This window comes from Typopeltis vanoorti, chromosome 8 (genome assembly GCF_054136105.1).
Source record: "Typopeltis vanoorti isolate ZY-2024b chromosome 8, IOZ_Tvanoo_1.0, whole genome shotgun sequence".
NCBI lineage: Eukaryota > Metazoa > Arthropoda > Arachnida > Uropygi > Thelyphonidae > Typopeltis > Typopeltis vanoorti.
The window spans coordinates 34,936,429-34,953,202 of record NC_143556.1 but is presented as its reverse complement, the minus strand read 5'-3'; the positions used below and the strand labels follow the sequence as shown (position 1 = coordinate 34,953,202).

General features: G+C 34.5%; 1 protein-coding gene across 2 annotated transcripts in view; it reads right to left on the bottom strand.

Moving 5' to 3' along the window:
* The window catches only part of LOC150103921 (phosphatidylserine lipase ABHD16A), a 304,831-nt gene that overhangs the window by 72,587 nt on the left and 215,470 nt on the right, over positions 1–16,774 (bottom strand). For both annotated transcript variants that reach the window (XM_090396602.1, XM_090396603.1), the window contains one exon: positions 1,514–1,577. In XM_090396602.1, the coding sequence (XP_090252728.1) occupies positions 1,514–1,577 (64 nt within the window). The remainder of the gene's footprint in view (positions 1–1,513; positions 1,578–16,774) is intronic.

The window sequence follows — 16,774 nt, the reverse complement described above, 5'->3', positions numbered from 1 at the left end:
AGTGTAATTACAGACAGCTGGAATAAAAATGGCACTAAATAATGAATCACATGTACCCTGTCACAGAAACTATGCTGTGTAGACTCAAACAAAATCATATGTTGCACCAGAAACAGAGTATCTAACTCCTGTCCAATTTTTCAATTACACGAAACAAGTGTCTGTTTTATTGCATTTGAAATTCTCGATGTCATTATGACAAATCACAAAGGCTAACTTCAAATAAAATTCTACCATGAATTGACCCATACCACATAATGCACGTGCGAGTTCCCCTGCCAGCTCAAATGCAAACAAGCAGCAATAATATTCAACCAATGGTTGAAACATTGGGTGAGTTGAGCCCGCCGATAATGAGAAGTTCCGTCAGAACGATAAATGACATCCCATCGTGAATGTGTTAAAACTAAGAAATATATAATGAATGTTGTTATGACACTGCCGAGTTTATACATGGCCGTACCAGCCTTGAAGATGATCCATGTGAAGACGTCCAAAAAGTGTAACAACACAGAAATCATTGATCAAGTGCACAATATGGTATTGGATGACCGGCAAGTCAAAGTGAGTGAAATTGCTGAGACTACAGGCATTTCAAAAGAACGTGTAAGATATATTTTGCATGAAGAATTGCAAATGAAAAAGTTTTGCTCAAGATGGGTGCCACGTTTGCTCACAGCAGATCAAAAACAATGGCATGAAAATCTCTGAACAGTGCTTGGAGCATTTTAACAAGAAAAAAACTTATTTTGTGCATTGATTTATTACTATGGATGAGACTTGGATTCACCATTATACACCAGAATCCAAACAGCAGTCAGAATAGTGGACAGAATCTGGTTGTTCGGTGCCGAAGAAGACAAAGTCAGTTCCGTCAGCAGGAAAGGTCATGGCATTGGTGTTTTGGGATGTTAAAGGCATTTTGTTTATTAATTATCTTGAAAAGGGTAAAACAATAACCGGGGAATATTATTCTGATCTTTTAACCAGACTAGATGAAAAAAATTTGTGAGAAAAGACCCAGTTTGCAGAAGAAAAAAATCATCTTTCCTCAGGATAATGCACTTGCCTACAAAGGTGTTTTGACAATGGGCAAATTAAAGGATTTGTACTATGAATTGTTGGAACATCCACCCTATTCCCCAGATTTAGCTCCATGTGGCTTCTATCTTTTCCCAAAACTAAAACTCTTCCTCCCTGGTCAGCATTTTTCTTCAAATCAAGAGGTGATTGCAGCTGTAGAGGGGTATTTTGCAGATCTTACTGAGAACCACTATAATGACGGGATAATAGTGCTGGAGCATCGCTGGAATAAATGTATTCCAGTGATGCTCTAGTGAAAAATAAAAATAATTTTAAAATTATAACTTCGTTTTTTCATTGTTAGGCTAAGAACTTTTCAGACTGTCCTCGTAATTAGTATCAAGTTGCTAATTGAAAATTCTCTGTGGAGTAAAACATATCACAGAAGATAACTGATTTAAGCTTATATACATATTTAAAAAAAATTTACCTGCATAACTGTTCAGAATTGTTTAAATTCATATGATCTCTAATGCTTCTTACAACAAGTGGCTCTATGAATAAAATAGCAAATATCAGCAAATTGTAAATAAAATTTATGATACAAAACTGCCATTTTGTTTTGAGAATGAATTGATTGACTGAATTATAAAATAATTTTAAATGAAATCATCAAAATTTGCCAAAATATAACAATACAGTAAATTAATGACTTTCAACCACCTTTTGCTAGGATTAAATCAATGGGTAAAAATAATCAGATATGACCACCTTGAGCCTGATCTAGAGCAAAAGGTGAGCATAACTGGATGCTACAATGGGGGAAAAAAAAATATAAAAGTAGAACACTAAATAAAGAAAGATCAAAGGTCAAACTGCTCAAAATCAAGAGAGAACTATGAATTCATATGTATTATATTTTATATGGGTAGCAAGGATCTGTTAATAAATTATTCATATCATTGTTAATTAAATAAAAAAAAAAAAAAAAAAACACTTTGATCCAAGTTAAAATAAACAACAACAACAACAAAAAAAAAACTGTAGATAAGAGGTGCTGTTCCTAATCTTAACCAGTGTTTATTTGCACAAGTTCTACAGTTGATTTTGCCAAATTGCAAGATTAAAAACACAGGTTTCTACTGAGTGGGAACCCTACTTGCCTATGAAAGTGACCACCCAATTCTGGAATCAGATTAAAAAGACTAGAAGAGGACAGGGAAAAATATTAATATTTCAACTGAATTAAAATGGTTATTTCTTATATGTTGCAGAAGTTACTATAAAATTAAAAAGCATCCTTGTTTCAGCTGAGCATAATAGCAACATAATTTGATGAGTTGTATTTAAGTTTTGTTTTGTATATTGATACAAATTTTGATAGTCATGGTTTTACTGTACTTTATATTATTTTTTGATGAAGTTTCATGAAGAATTTCATTAATAATATTTTTGCTATAGCCATTATTTTATAAATGTATTGCTAATAATTTGCAATTCTTGTTTAAGAGCTTGTTCATTAGAGCAAATTGTTATAGCTCTGTTTTTGAGGGTGTTAATGACTCCAAGATTTTGCAAAGGGTGATGATATGAATTAGCATGTATATATTGGCCAGTATATGTAGGCTTGCGGTAAACGGCAAAGGAAAGACTGCCTGAGGGAAGACGTGTGACCAGCGTATCCAGGAAAGGAAGTGATTTCTGATTTTCAATTTCAACAGTAAATTGCATGTGCTCATGTTGTTTGTTCAGGTGGCTAAGAAATGTGTTCAACGTTTGGCAGCTGTGTAGCCGGATCACAAAAACATCGGCAACGTATCTAGGCAAATTGTAGGTTTTAAAGTAAAGGAATCTAGAGCATGTTGTTCAAAAGCTTCCATATAAAAGTTAGCAATTGGGGGGGGGGAATAGTGGTGAGCCCATGGCTGTACCTTCTCTTTGTAGGTAAAAATTATTTTGCCACATGAAGTAACTGGAACGTAGTATGTAAGCAAAGAGAGCCATAATCTCGGGCAGAAATTTGTTCTCTAAGGGAAGAATTGTGTCACTGATTGGGACATCTGTGAAAAGGGCAGAAACTTCAAAACTGACTAATAAATCATCTTTGCTGAGTGTTATGCTTTTAATCTTATTTATGAAGTGTTGATAATTCAGCTAAATATATTCTGGAAAGTAATAAAGAAAAACTTAAGGCTAACTTTCATATTTTTAAAAAAAGGCCAAAATTTGAATGCCAATGATATGAATCTAACCAATCAGGATATCTCTTCCCCAGCAAATAACTAATAGTGAGCAACAAACAAGTGAGACAAGGAGTGACCAACCACATGCAGGCAGTGTTCCTGTGATCACCCATCTAGCCAAACCCTAAATAACGGTGAACTTACATTACTTAATAAAGGCTTAAACTTCGCAGAACCACCTAGAACTGTTAATAAACTGGATATGATATACTACATAGAAAGAGGCATTAATTCTCTTCCAAGTAATATTGCTGGTTTCTAAATGAATTTTATCAGCTATGTTTTGAATGAAAAGAAAACCATATGTAGTAATCTTCCAAAAACAGAACTAGCAGCATCGTGTCATTAAACAAAGGTAATGCCACGGTCGTCCTTGATAGACCAATTTACATCTATCAGATGAATCATATAGTCTCTGATACCAGCACCTATCAACTTGTAAACTATAATCCGACTAATAGGATTAAGAAAAAAAACTGTGAAATTACTGAAGTCAGTCACTGTTAGGCCATCGGCCACTGTTTAAAAACTAATACGTTATTACACCTGTTCTCCCAGAATATATGGTGTTCTCAAGATACACGAACATAATGTTCCACTCAGGTTGATAGTTGAGGACTAGGTTATAATTAGACAGCCCTAATTATCACCTAGCCAAGAAATTAGCATCAATACTCAAGGAGTTGGTAGGTCATTTCCCTTTTTCCCTTTGTATATAAAGAACACACAACACTTCAAAAATAAAATTAAAAGCACAACACTTGGTAAAGATATTTATTAGTCAATTTTGATGTTTCTGCCCTTTCCACGAATGTCCAAATCATCGACACAATTTTTCTCTTACAGAATAAATTTCCATCCGACATTATAGCTCTCTTTGCTCAAGTACTATGTTCCGGTTACTTCATGTGGCAAAATAATTTTTACCTACAAAGAGAAGGTACAGCCATGGGCTCACCACTATTCCTATTTTGAATTATAAATTATAAATAAACAATACTACGTTAAGATTTAAACCAATATTCCAGTTTTCACTCAAAATTATACTTAGTTTTCAGGAGCTCCCTGAAAACACTACACACCATGTAGCCCTCTAGCAGCCAAACTCCCACTTATGTAAGACAACTTCACTAACAATATCTTATCCACCAAAGTAAGCATCATAGCAACAAATTTTCTTTTCACGAAACCAATTCTGTTCACCCCCCCCCCCCAGTGACTGGGAATTTGCATGCATTCATTATGAGCTTTCAGTGGTACACCCTGTGTTTTATAGAACTCTCATTTGCATGTATCCACAAATGATGCATGTGGCACAGCAGCCTCTATCTATTTTTTTTTTCTCCCCACCAAAAAAAAAAAAAAAATCCACCCTTGCAATTCACTTTCATGCAAACTGCATTCTAATATACCAATTTTTTTAAATTTTATGAATTATTGAAATATCTAGGAACTTATGGGACACCTGTATATATAGCAAATCACTACTTTTTTTCCCCTCTGTAAATAACATTTTTAAGCAGTCATGTACACACACACACACACACACACACACACGCATACATGACTAAATAAAGCATTTATTTACATCAGATATGCAAAATAAAAAAAATTTAGAATAATTTTTGCAAACAAAAAAGTTATTCTGAGTAACTTGGCTTAAGGGAATGCTCCAACCAGTTTGATCATCAATCTACACCATTAAAGGTTTTTCCATTTCAGCAGTAAGAAGTTGGATAACTGCAGTATTAACTAGTATAGCACTTTTCACTTCAGTAAGAATTTTATCATTGTTTTTAACAACTATAACATCATCAGTGAGATGTAAGTTTATTCCGCAGCCTATCTCAGTGTTCAGTACACCATCTAATAATTTAATCTTAATCCAGATTTAATAATTTTCATCTTAGTAACTAACATAATAGATTAACATATCTTCTTCTTTTCAGTGGAAGCAACAGCACCCTGAATTTTATCTGCCATTATTAATAATAAAATAATAGTTATAAACAGTTTATAATTCACAACGAAACAGAGAGATGTAGCAAGCAGTGATGTCGTAAACAATTCGTGAAAACTGCACGCCAGTTGATTCACAGGAGTGTCATGTTGTTTCACCAAAACATTCATGTGAGTGAATGCGAATGCATCAAGTATAAATGGTCATTGGTCATAATTGAAAAGTGTCATATAAGCAGATTGTTGTAAAACAGGGTAATTGCTGTCTCCCCATTTCTTTTTTCATTTGCCAAACCTTACAATGGTTATATATCCCATATTACAAGATTCTCTGTAATCAGTGTTTAACACTGATTTCTTTGCGTTATTTTAGCAGGATGAGCACAATCTTGTTAACTTCAGTGCCACTAAAAAATTTTTATTTCATGCAAGAAAGATTACATTTTTCCTCACCTTTGAGACTACTGAGATCTTCACACAAAAGCAGATATCTCTTTGTTTTCTGACTGACTTAACACCCTCTGCCTTTTATGGCATTTAAACACATCATATCCATAATCTGCTTAGTCACCAAAAAATTAAGCATCTTCTTCTATTCTCAAAATACTTGTTCTCACATTTCGGTTAGTGCATCAAAACCTTCCATTAAATGCTTGTTGATATCCAGAGGAGGACATTCTGCTTAACTGATGATCTCTTCCCCACCCCCTCCAGTTACTTTATCATTGACATTCTGTTTCTGACTTACGTCTCTTTTTATATATCATCATACGTATCAAGGATTTAGGCCTAGCATGGCCTGTTCCGGCCTTAGAAGTCATCGTTGAATCGTTTAGGAGGACGTCCTGGTTTTCTTTTTCCTAATGGCTTGTACTTTAAGGCTTGTTTCGGTAATCTTTCTGTTTTCATTCTTTGAACGTGTTCCATCCATTTATGTTTATATTTTTTAATTTTTTCTATTACTGGTTCTTGGTTTAATTCTTTCATAATATCTTCGTTTCTTTTGTGATCAAATAGGGTATACTTTGCAGTTTTTCTCATAATCTTCATTTCTGCTGTTGTTAATCTTTGTTTGTCTTTTTGTTTTATTGTCCAGATTTCGCTTCCATACATTAAGACCGGTAAGGCTAATGTATTGTATACTTTTAGCCTGGTTTGTTTTTGAACTAGGTTTGGTTTAAATATAGAGTTAATTACACCTGTTATTTTTAAATATTTTGCAATTTTTACGTTTATGTCTTTTTCATTTTCATATGTGATCATACATCCTAGGTAGTTAAATGAATTCACCTGTTCTAAGATCTTGTTATCTATTACTATTTTAGTTCTTGCTGGATCTTGTCTTTTAAAGGCCACAGTTTTTGATTTTTCCGTTGATATTATCATACCATAATCTTTGGATATCTCATTTAGATTTAAAATAGCTTTCTGTAAGTTATCTTCAGAATTTGTAATTATTATTTGGTCGTCTGCAAAGAGGAGAGTGTTTAAGTTAACTGTAGGTGAAAGTTTAATTCCTTGATGTAAATTTTTACTCCATTTTATTATTATTTCATTTAAGTAGATATTAAAAAGATTTGCTGAGAGGGGATATCCCTGTCGGACCCCTTGGTTTATCTCTCTTGTATATGATAGCTCATGATTTAATCTTATTTGTATTTGATTATTTTCATATATACTTGTGATAGCTTTTAGGATATTATTTGGTATTTGGTATAAATACCATATATATATATATATATATATATATATATATATATATATGGTATTTTCACGCATGCTGGTTTGTTGACTGGCAGCCACTGTTCCTCCACTTTCCTTTAAGCCTGTATATTTATAGTTGAGAGCAATTGTGGCTAGAGTCCTGTTATTAGTCACAATTCAGTCAGTATCCAACTTGAAACATATCAGACTATTTCATTCTGTCCACCTCTTTGCTTTGGAACATTCTTTCCTCACACAGTGTGACCTAAAGACTGCAACCTACAGTCTTTCAGAAATATATCAGCAATTTCCTTTCCTTCATGCTTACACGGTGATCAGAATACATCTTCAAATTTATGGAAACAACTACTGTGTTAGAATAAAACTTCAGTTTAACATAAACCAAAATAATCACTTGATGTTTCGACCTTCACATTAAGGTTATCGTCTGGAGTATACACATATATGCAAAGAAACAAGCTGCACTACATTCTACATGGTATGCTAAAGTTACATTGATTTAAGGTTAGGGTATCCACAAAAAATCATAGTTTTGAGGTAAAAATAAGAAAAATTTTTTTGTTTTGTTTTTATAAAGTTTATATACTAAAGAATATATTCCGTATTTTTCATACTCAAAAACTTCCCACATTTTGAGTTATCATATTTATCATTTAAATGCTCATTAAATATGCAAAAACTTTAAATTGTTATAACTTTGCTTGTAATTGTCAGAATTAAAAAATTTAAAAAGTAAATTATGTAGATTTAAAAGCTCTAACATCAGTTGCATAAGTAAAATCAATTGTGAGAAGAATTTTATTGGTTCTTGCTACCATTACTATATTGTAAGCTACTTTGAAATAAGCCAATCAGAGTAAAGCTTACAACACCAAAACCGGAACCAATATGGCCATCACTAACTAGTGTGTTTTCAAAGCTTAGTCTTCAGTCTGAGATTTATTATAAAAATTAAGTTTTAATATAACATTTAGAAACATAAATATATATAAATATGCCTAAAAGAAGAGAAGAAATAGCAGTATATGATGCACTGATAACTTTTAATGGTGGTGATCTAGGAAGATTACCAGTATTTGAAAGATTGTTACTGAAAATAGGTGAACAATGTTTACAGATATTTCTGATACTTGATAAACAGAGATGCTTAAGAATAGAAGAAGAAAAATTAAAAAGAAAGCAAAAATCTATGAATATGTTATTCAAAACAACTGTTAATAACAGGTGCATTGCTGGTGGCTTTTAAATATTCATAGAATAATAATAAAGTATAGTTATAAACTTTAAATTGATTTTTCTCTGGTTTTTAAATTTTAACACATTGCAGTTGGTTTTGGCAAGATATCTTAAAAACTATTAGTCCTAGAATTTTTTTTTCTTTCTAACACAGCTTAATATATCCAGAATATATTGAACTAAAATTATAATCATTGATATGTATTTTTATTTTTTAAGTTTATTTTTTAAACATGCAAAATTTATGTAATAATCATTATATGGACAAATTAAATTTCATTGCTTTAAAGGAACTGATATTTGCTCAATAATTTTAGTTTATATTGTTTAATAGACATGATAGAATATCTGTAGAAAATTTGAACTAAAAAAATTATTTGTTTCATAAAAAAAAAGTGACACAAAAAATTCATAATTTTTTAATAAAAATTTTATTTTTTTAAAAATTAATGTTAATTTTTTTAAACAAGGGGTGCTTAAGGGTCAAAGCTGTATAACTGAGAGGAGACCTCCACATAGCCTTTAAAGGAATGCGGAGAACCGACCAGGGCTTCTGACCTAATGTCCAATCCTCACCTTCTCGTGGTGCACCCTGTTGGGTATCTACTTTGATACTGAACGAACGAGGATGGGCTGGCAATTTGGGATTTAGCCGACCAAATTGTATTCTTATTGGTTAAACCAAAATAAAAAATGATGGTACAACATGACAAAATTTCATGCCGGCTGGGGCGTCGCCCGGTTAAACAAGGACCCCGTTGTTTTCGACAGGGAACCAGGGCGAACAGCGAAAAGTCAGCTACTGGAACAAATCTGAAAACAAACCCCAACTCAACATCACCAGAGTTAAAGATCGGTACTATCAACGTAAGAAGCCTGAATGGCAAAGAAATGGAGCTAGCTGAGGAATTAGATAAGTACCAGATCGACATAATAGGGGTGACTGAAACAAAAAAGACCAAAACTGGTGAGATCTTTCTGAGCAATAAATACAAAATGTTATATTCAGGCAATGACAATCAAGGAAAAGAAGGAGTAGCCATAGTATTCAACACAAAATACGAGGCTAATCTTCTTGAATGGCAGTCAGTCTCAAGTAGAGTAATGTGGGCAAATATGAGAATGGGGAACTGGATAATGAGACTTATTTGTGCCTATGGTCCCACAGAAGGTTCTACTAAGGTAGAAGTGGAGGAATTTTTTGAGGCTTTAGAAAAAGCAACTGACACAATGAAAAAGGAAAAGTTGGTCATTGTTGGGGATCTAAATAGCAGAGTAGGAAATGATTGTGAGACATACAAAAATATTTTGGGAAAATTTGGAGAAAAGAGCAAAGCTAATAATAATGGCAAATATCTGTTGGATTTCTGCTCAGGACATGGACTGGTTATTACTAACACCATGTTCCAACATAAAAATGTGCACAAATTCACATGGAGAGAAGAGGCTAGGAATAAGAAAAGTCTCATTGACTATGTTATTGTTGATAGTGATGTTTTCTCCCTGGTGCAGGACACCAGAGTGTACAGAGGATTTGAAATTGGAAGTGATCACTATTTAGTCTTGAGCAGGATAAAATTGAATTTCATATTGAAAAGAATAACATGGAAGAAATTTTTAAAGCGAATAAAAGTTGAGCAGCTCTCAGATGTGAACTGTAGACTAAAATACAGAAATATTATTGAAAAGAAAATGAAAGAGTTTGAGAACAGGAATCAAACCTTGGAGATTCAGTGGCAAACTCTGAAGAAAACATTGATTGATTCTGCCAGAGAGGCATGTGGTGAGGTTGTGTGCAAGGATAAAAAAATCAGAACTCCCTGGTGGACACAGGAAGTTAAAGAGGCAGTGAAGGAAAAGAAGAAAGCATATCAAAAGTTCCTGGCAAATAAGTCAGCTTTTACTCTTACAGAATACAGAGACAAATGTTGAAAGCTAAACAGTGTGTAAAACTAGCTAAACAAAAGTCATGGGAGGACTTTGGCAAGAATATAGAAAATAAATATCAAGAAGGTGGCAAAATATTCTGGAGGTTGTTGAAGAAGCTAAGGAATGTAGGAAAGAGTGCTGTAAAAGGAATTAGAGATGATAAAGGTGAAATGAAAATAGGAGAAAAAGATATCCTTGAAGTATGGAGTAATTACTTTGAAAAACTGCTAAATGAAACAAGCAGTGATGACAGCACAGTGATGAAAAACACTGACCAGGCATGCAGTCAGGAATACATATCCATACTTGAAGTAGAAAAAGCCATCAAAGGCTTGAAATGTGGAAAGGCAGCAGGAGTAGATGATATTCGACCAGAAATGCTGAAGTATGGTGGTATAAGAGTCTTACAGTGGCTGCACTGCATAGTTCAGAAAGCCTGGGCAGAGGGACGAATTCCCGATGATTGGAGTAGAGCTCTCATAGTACCCATATATAAAAAGGGAAATAAAACTGAATGTGAGAATTACAGAGGTATTTCCCTACTGAGTGTTCCTGGCAAGATCTATGCAAGTATACTTGAGAAACGGTTGAGAAGAATTGTGGAAGAAAAGCTTGGTGAAGAACAAGCTGGATTCAGGCCAAATAGAGGCTGTCAGGATCAGATCTTCACTTTACGACAAATAGTCGAGAAAGCATGGGAATATAACAAAGATCTGTATTTAAGTTTTGTCGATTTGGAAAAGGCATATGACAAGGTGCCACGAGAGAAGCTATTCAATACGCTGCAGTTATATGGTGTCAATGGGGCATTATATCAAGCAATACTTAGTCTTTATTTGAGTTGTGAGTCAGCAGTTAGAATTGAAGGAAGTACAGGAAGATGGTTTAATGTTAAATCTGGTGTGAGACAAGGATGTACATTATCCCCTCTGTTATTCATTATCTATATGGATCACATTATGAAGGAATGTGGTATTAAACCTGATATCAAAATTGGAGATATTAATGTCAGCTGTTTGCTTTATGCAGATGATGTTATACTTCTAAATAAATCCACTACAAGTCTGCAAGATTCTCTGACTAAATTGAATAGCTGTTGTAATAGATATGGTATGAAGGTCAGCAATAAAAAGACAAAGACAATGAAAATAGGCAGAATCATTGAAAATGTCAACTGTGTTGTGAATGGAGAACCTGTGGAACAAGTAAAACATTTCAGCTACTTAGGCACAATTTTTACTGAAGATGGTAAACTAAATATAGAAAGAGACAACAGAATCAGCAAAGCTGGTATGGTGGGAAGTCAATTGAATAAATTCATATGGAATAAGAAAGAAATTAGTCGGAACACTAAATTAGCTGTATACAAGACAGTGTTCAAACCAATTTTAACTTATGGATCTGAGAGCTGGGTCAGAAGTAAAACACTTGACCAAAGACTAGAGACCGCAGATATGAGAGTCCTGAGAAAGATTAGAGGCGTGAACAGATGGCATCAATGGCAATATCATATTAAAAATGAGGATATTAGGAAAGAACTTGACATTGTCAGCATCCAGGAATGTGTTAGCAGAGCTAATCTCAGATGGTATGGTCACTTAAATAGAATGGGAGAGGAAAGATTAGCAAAACAAGTGTTCTCTGCCAGTTTGGCAGGAAAACGACCCAGAGGAAGACCAAGATATAGGTGGATTGATACTGTACAAAGTGCCTTAGACGATAGAAATATAAGATCTGATAATGTTGGAGTCTTGACAAGTAACAGACTGATTTGGAGGAAAATTGTAGATAAGAAGTTAGTAATGATGTAATTTTTTCATGTAGTACTGTCATATCCTGTACACCCCTTGAGGGTACATGGCAGGAATTTGATGATGATGATGATGATTTTTTCCAAGAAAGTTATTACTGACATTTCTCCCTAACAAAAACAATAAATAATATAACTGTTATTTGATTAATATTTATTTTCCAATTCCATGGTACACTCTATCCTTAATCAACTGAAGTCTGGTGGAAAAAAAAAAACCTTACTACATCAAAGCTAGAGTCTTGTTATTATCTATTAGGTTACAGAATTAAATTAAGCTAGAGAGCAACATGTACACACAAAAAAAATTTTTACTTATAATAACTATACATATAAATTACAACAAACCAGTATGGATGGATGGTGGCCAATAAAAGCTAAAAAATCTCTTAGAGTCAGGGGTTTGCTGGAATAAAGAACACAAAAGGTTTTTTTTTTTTTTTTTTTTTTTTTTTTTTTTTTTTTTTTTTTACGAATAAGGATTGTACGTCCAGTTTCTCCAATATAAGGTAAGTTACAAGTGCAATAGATACAATAGACTTCAGGGTGAGCAAGTCGGGGGAGAGAATCCTTAGAGGAATTGAATATGTTTTTTAGTTTTATAGGTGGTTTAAAAGTGACATTAAGATTATCATGAGGTAGAATTCTATTAATTTTTTCTTATAACCCTTTAATGTATAGTATAGCTATGGTATTACTGTAATCTATATTATTTTTTGATGAAGTTTTATGAAGAATTTTATTAATTGTATTTTTGCTACAGCCATTATTTATAAATATATTGCTAATAGTTTCTAATTCTCGTTTGAGTTTGTTCATTAGAGCAAATTGTTATAGCTCTTTTTTTCAGGATGTTAATGACTCCATGTTTTTGCAAAGGGTGGTGATATGAGTTAGAAAGTATATATTGGCCAGTATGTGTAGGCTTGCGGTAAACAGTGAAGGGAAGACATCTGACCAGGGTATCCAGGAAAGGAATTGATTTCTGATTTTCAATTTCAACAGTAAATTGCATGTGCTCATGTTGTTTGTTTAGGTGGCTAAGGAATGTGTTTAACGTTTGGCGGCCTCATAGCCAGATAACAAAAACATTGTCAATGTATCTAAGTCAAACTGTAGGTTTTAGAGTAAAGGAATCTAGAGCATATTGCTCTAGTTGCCAGCCATGTGAGGAAAGAGTATATGACTACACTGCAAGCTGTCAGAAGACAGCTTGCAGTGTAGCATGAAATGAAAAGTTGGCTGGAAAGGAGATCAATGCAGCTTGGGGGATATTCAGGAACTGTCCAGTAGCAGCAATGCCTAAATGTATTCCAAGGGTCAGAAGGTTAAATAAGATAGGTGTGAAATGGATAAATGAAGAGATTAAGAATGTAATACAGAGGAAAAAGGCATTATGGCAGAATAAGAAGAGTGGTAATAACCAATTCCAAGAGGAATACAAAGAACAAGCAAGGAGGGTGACTTTGTTGGTAAGGGTAGCAAAAGTGAAGTATGAGCAGCAGTTAGCTAATGAAGTGGAAAAGAATCCTAGGAAGTTCTTTCGATATGTAGCCAGCAAAAAAAAGAAAAAAAAGAAAAAGGGAATGATTATAGAAGAATGAAAGGAAGGAGAAAATGGTATAAGAACAACTGCTGAAGAGGATACTTAATGAGCAGTTCATAAAGGTCTTTCATTCTTGTGAATGCAACAACATGGAGAGTTTGAGAGCAGTTGGTGATGAAGAGGAGAGAGAGACTAACTGTAAGGGAGCAAGTGGTACATGGGGAATTGAGCAAGCTTGATGTTAATAAGGCAGTGGGACTTAATAAAAGTCTCTGCACTCATTTCTCTACTTTCCAGCAGCAGTCTCTCCAAATGACTCACACCAAAACCATTAAATGCAGTCCACCACTATTATCACCATGTATTTTGAAGGAATGTGCCAGGGAGTTGGCATGTGCCTTGATATATTTAATGAGTCTTGCATTGGGTCGAGTTCTAAAGGAGCGGAAAGAAGGCAAGATTGCGCTGCTTCATAATGGAGGTGACAGAACTCGGGCATCAAATTATAGGCTTATCTGCGTATCAGATCTTGTGGTTAAAGTGTTGGAGAGGCTGGTGAGAACCAGAATCCAGAATTGGGTTGACAACAATGGTATTATCTTTTGAAGGACAACATGAATTTGCTAGATAGAGATCATGCTTTAGTAATCTACTTATTTATTACAATAAAGTGATGGCTTCATAGGACAAAGGAGATGGATACACAGTAGTATACTTAGATTTTGCCAAAGCTTTTGATAGATTACCAAATGATAAGTTGATAGTCATACTAGAGCAGTTGGGGTTGATATTAGATTAGTGGATTGAATCAGAGATGGGCTATCTGATAGTTATCAGCAAGTTGTGTATGGGGGGAGCAATATACCGGAAGAGGAAAGTCTCTAGTGGTGTGCCTCAAGGGTCTGTTTTAGGGCCATTGCTGTTTAGCCTGTATGTTAATGATACTGGGAAAGATATGATGCAATATTGGGATGAACTATGAGGAGTAGAACAGATGTTGTGGACTTACAAGATGACTTGAATAGATTGAGGAAATGGGCATGGGAGTTGAGATGGCAGTTCAATATTGCAAAATGTAAGGTTTTAAAATTTGGAAAACAAAGATGGAATGTAGAATTTACACCTGGTGGGAATATATTGTTGGAGGTAGAAGAAATAAGATATCTTGAGGTGATGGTGGATAAGGATCTAAAATTTAGAGGACACATTGCCAAAATTGCGAGGATAACACAACAAATTCTGGGAATGATGCAGAGTACACTGACTTGTAGAAGTAAGGAGATTTTTGTTCCAATGTATAAAGCTCTGATTAGGCCACACATGGACTACTGTGCGCAGAGATTTGGTCATTTGGTTTTCAAAAGGATGAAGAGATGTTGCAAAGGTCCACAGGTGACTGACTAAGGTAGTTTTCTCTTCTTTGGGATGTCAAATATGAAGAAAGGTTGAGAAGATGCAATCTACAGAATCTAGTGGACAGGAGAAGAGGGGTGATATGATAGACTTCTACAAGTTAGTAAGGGGTTGTTATAGGATCAATGTTGAAGAGGTTTTTACAGAAAATGGTGGAAGATCAGAAGAGAACAAGAAGTCATCCCTGGAAGCTATATAAGAAAGGTGTGAACAAAGAAGTGAGAAAGCAGGTTTTTTTGCATGCAGAGTTATGAATGAATGGAATGCCTTGCCAGAGAGTGTGGTGTCTGCAGAGAATTTGAGTGTTTAAGGTGTGGTATGATGAGCTGTGTGTATGACAAAAGGAACTCCTAGATGAGTCCATGGGGTCTTAAAGTAATAATAATAATATCCCATCTAATCACACAGTCATATTTGAATTGCAATTCTGCAATATCCTGAGTACTTCTAATTCATCAAACTCTATTCTCAAATCATTTCCTATCATATGTATCATAGAAATATTCTCACTTGGATGATAAACCTTTTCATAGTTGTAACACACTAACAACTATTTTGTGTGCTTCTGTCATTTTGATACTATTAGTACTTGTTAAAGTTATTGTCCATAGCCATTCTTTCTTTTACTTGCAACACAGTCACAGAACTCTTTGGGATTTCTTTGGCTTGCTGAACTAATTCCTTCTCACATTTTGATTTTGTCTTCCTTACCATGCTAGTCACCCTGCTTGTCCAAGCCTTGTACTGCTAGTGACCTTGCTAATCACCTTTTTCCATATATAACCATCCACAACTTTTTTTTTTTAAGCTCCTGCTTAATGATCCTACTTGTCCATCTAACTCCTGTCTGATTTGTCCTCTTGATTTTGGGTATAGTCTGACATTGCTTCTTTCAGATACCCTTTGCAACACCTCAAGCTGCCTCCTCAGCTTTTCATAATCACCTACCTTACAGTTCTACATATACTCTTTCATAACTGAAAATTCCACATTTTGCAACCGCTCAAGTCAAGACTGTATGATCACTCTCCACAACTGGAAGCAAGGTGGCCTTGGTTATTGAAAGATCTGATTATATAACCAGATCCATCACATGCCATGTTGAGTAATTATCACTATTATCTCTTAGCAGGTGAATAAATTCCATTTCCTTTCCTTTGTGCAATTTTTTCCTCCTTCCATTCCATATCCCTATAGTCAAAGTCCCCATAATAATTACCTGACTTGCACTCATTGTTCTAATCTGTCAATGCATGTCTTCTTCATCATACCTTCCATCGCCTCCCCCACCAGCCTATAACAGCAAACAGTATATTTTGTCCTAATGCTCTCTATCACCAAAGTGCTTCAAATAGCTATCATTCCCATGCTCCTTTTTGAGTGCAATTCATCTGCTATCAATCGACAGTATGCCCCCCATTTTTTCTATCTTCCCTGAAAATACTATACCTTTCACATTATATTCCTGTAACTATGAGTATATTTACTATTTGCCAATCTCACTAATAAGTGAGGTGCACTAACCAATGCCAAAAATTCTTCCCTCTGATTTCTGATATTTCAAGGATTAGCTTAGATAAACTATATCATACCCTTAAGCCCGCACCTAGCTTTACAACTTGCACTGACTATCCCATCAGATTTTGTCATTTCATTGACTAGATTCCACATTTCTTGGCATTCTCACACTTACTTGCCTAATGGATGCATACACACACATGCACATCCCTGCTTCCACCTCAACAGCTTTGGTTTCACGACTTCGCACTTCCATACCCAGTGAACAATTTTCTTGAGACACCTCATTCTGAATCCATCAACATTATTTAAGTCTTTCTGTCCATCATATTTAGTCCATAAGTCTACAGACTTCACACCATTCCTTCTGCA